This window comes from Octodon degus, unplaced genomic scaffold (genome assembly GCF_000260255.1).
Source record: "Octodon degus isolate 3935 unplaced genomic scaffold, OctDeg1.0 scaffold00046, whole genome shotgun sequence".
NCBI lineage: Eukaryota > Metazoa > Chordata > Mammalia > Rodentia > Octodontidae > Octodon > Octodon degus.
The window spans coordinates 6,835,324-6,838,417 of record NW_004524622.1 but is presented as its reverse complement, the minus strand read 5'-3'; the positions used below and the strand labels follow the sequence as shown (position 1 = coordinate 6,838,417).

Here is a 3,094-nt window from a genome sequence, read left to right as displayed (position 1 = left end):
AAAAAAAAAAAAAAAAAAAGAATATTAATTATAAAAAAGTACTACCAAATCCTTTTTTCCCTGAGATAAACTCTGTCAATTATTCAATTTTCCTCAACCAGATATTTAATATTTTAAATGTCAATGGAAATGTAATTTACATAGTTTTAAAAAAATGTTTTAAAATCTTATTTTGGCATAGGGACCTTAGTTCGTTCCCTGTGTGTGGTGCTGGAACTGCCTCTGGGGTGCGCTGAGACTGCGACTGAGACTGGGCATGATGGTGTGCACCTGTAATTCCAGCTCTTGGGAGGCTGAAAACACAAGAATCACTATGACTCAGATCTGTGTACTGAGATCCTGTAGACCTTGTACTAATTACATTTAAAAAAAATCTTATTCGTTTATTTATTTGATACAGGGTCCTGTTATGTAAGTCAGACTCCTAGTAATGTTCCTGTCTCAGCCTTCCCAGTGCTGGGATTACAGGCATGCACCACCACACCTGGTTTCAGTGGCAGACACGGCACCCCTTGAGGTCCTGGGGCCAGCATGGGCATGTAGTACCAGGGATCGAATCCAGGTCCTTGGGCTTGCCAGGCAGGTGTTTAGACTGCTGAACTATTTCCCTAGCCCCTGTACAGTTTTTAAAATTGCTTTTTCACTAGCAATATCACAAATGCAAGAAAGTCAAACCAAACTTTTACTATTGCAGAAAAATGAAGTCTAGACAAGAAGAGTAATTATATTTATTCCAACTATCTAAGCATAGTAACTGTTAACATTTTGGTGTATTTCCTTTTATATTTTAAAAAAATTACATAATACCTATGTAGATAGTAATTTAGGAATGAGATCATACCTTAGAAGCTGTTTCCTAATTATCTATCACCAGTATTCCATGAACATTTTTCTGAGACAGTAACTTTTAAAAGTACTGGGATGAGGGTGTAGCTGCGGGCTATAGCATGTATTTAGCCTGCGAGAGCTTCTGGTTCAAGGCCCAGCACACATACAAAGCACTGTAATAATTATGTCAGCCACAGCAGCTGCTGCTGTTTCCTCTTCCTTTTCCTCTCCTCCATCTTTTCTTTTTTTAAAATATATATATATATATATATATATATATATATATATATATATATATTTTTTATTGAGTAATAAATATGAATGAGACAGTTTCATAGCTGATTAATAGGACCATTTTGATAGTCAATACACTGTACATTGTTATCTTCTTAGTGGTTATCCATAGCACAAGAAGCAGACAGGATATTCTGTCCAAACACTGTGAGTACACCTCTTTCTTCTCAGTGAATTAAGCGAAAGTAGCTGTAAATTTATCCTAACTATTTTGTATATATAAATACAAAATGATCTTTCCTTTGTATCCTTTTTTTTTCCTCTGTCTTTTCTTCTTTTCTTTTTTTTTTTGTACCAGGAATTGAGTTCAGGACCTTGCACTTGCCAGGCAGACACTTATGCCACTGACCTATATCTCTGGCCCTAATCATTATATCAAAGACTTATTTTTATTGTATTGTATTTTAGGGAAAGGTCTACACGGTGTTCAGGATCTCACTACTAGATCCTAGTGATCTGCCTGTTTACAGCCTCCCAAGAGCTGGGATTACAGGTGCCTACCACCACGCCCAGTCTCAGTTGCCATCTCAGCGTGCCTCAGGGGTGGGGCTGGCATGGCAGGCCCAGGGATGGAAATCTGGCTCCTGTGCCTGCTTACAGGGGCTTTAATCCACTGAGCTATTTGGCCAGCCCTTGTTTATTGTAATTTAAAAAATCTTTTTTTTTTTTTAATTTTATTTATTTGTGTGTGTGTGTGTGTGTGTGTGTGTGTGTGTGTGGCCAGCTCAGCCCACTAGGGGGCAGGGCTGGCTGGCATGTGGTGCTGGGGGATTGAACCGAGGTCCCTGTGATTTGCTAAGCTTGTTCCAAGTAGGTGCCTTAGACCACTAAGCCATCTCACCAGCCCCTAAAAGAATCTTTTTATCACAGAATTCAATTATGTGTACTTTTAGAGGTCCTTCACTATTAACCTCTCACTTGAAGTTACAAAAGCTGTGTGAGAATGTTTTCCAATTGCATTGAAACATTTGAGGTCATCTCATATACACTGAAACTCCTGTTCATGAGAATTTCAAGGTGTTTTTGAGTTAATCTGTTTCTGTAAAATGTTGAGAACCACACCGAAAGACACAGCGTTACGTGTTATGTGGAGCTGTTTTGCTATTGTGACTTCTCTTTTCCCACTTCTCTCTTCTAAAGGTTCTTCAGGCCTGAGCTCCTGGCACCTCCGTTTCCGCTGGTCAGCGGACGCCCCTTCTGAGCTCCTGAGGAAGTTCAGAAACTACGAGGTGTGAGAAGGAGGAGAGGGCAGAGGACAGAGGGCAGGGCCGCCGCCCGTGCCGGCGCCCGCCCAGCCTCACATCGCGGGTGCCCGCGCCTGTGTCTTGGAGTTCGTTTTTTCACTGCGGTTATTTTGATGTTGCTTTTGGTGCTGGAACTTGAACCCAGGGCCTATGCACACTCTACCCCCACCCCCATGTGTGTGTGTAAGTGTGGATTTTATAGAAGGCTGCTTTCTTTCAATATTGTATAAATTAAGGTTTTTGTATCCAAGTAGGCAGTGTTATATGTGTTTTCTGCTATGCTATTTATAGGAACCTATTTAAAAATTGGTCTCTGTATTAAAATATTTTATTGATGTATCATGATCTCTATTTGTTAGTGCTGGATGTACAAATCATGTTTCCTGACTCTGTAGTTCAGTGAAATTACTTGCTTAAACTCCGTGGTGAAATAAATAACTTTCCTAAAGTTCATAAGTGTATTTTTAATTCAACTGTATTTTTATAATATTTCAAGTAGTTATTTCTAATTTATTTTTTTAATTTTATTTTATGTATTTGGTACAGGGGTCACTATGCAGCTCAGACTCGTAGTGATCCTCCTGTTTTCAGCTTCCTCAGTGCTGGGATTACAGGCACGCTGCAGCACTCCTGGACTCCGTGGCCAGCTCAGTACGCCTGGGGTTGGGGCCAGTGCCCACATATGGTGCTGGGGATGGAACCTTCTACTTTAATAATTGTGAATTTAA

At 40.0% G+C, this 3,094-nt stretch overlaps 1 protein-coding gene across 1 annotated transcript in view; it reads left to right on the top strand.

Moving 5' to 3' along the window:
* Dnajc12 (DnaJ heat shock protein family (Hsp40) member C12) overlaps positions 1 to 2,860 on the top strand; it is a 50,172-nt gene extending 47,312 nt beyond the window's left edge. The window contains exon 6 of the mRNA XM_004632035.2: positions 2,263 to 2,860. Coding sequence (XP_004632092.2) covers positions 2,263 to 2,357 — 95 coding nt within the window. The 3' untranslated portion in view covers positions 2,358 to 2,860. The remainder of the gene's footprint in view (positions 1 to 2,262) is intronic.
* The last annotated feature ends 234 nt before the right edge of the window (positions 2,861 to 3,094 follow it).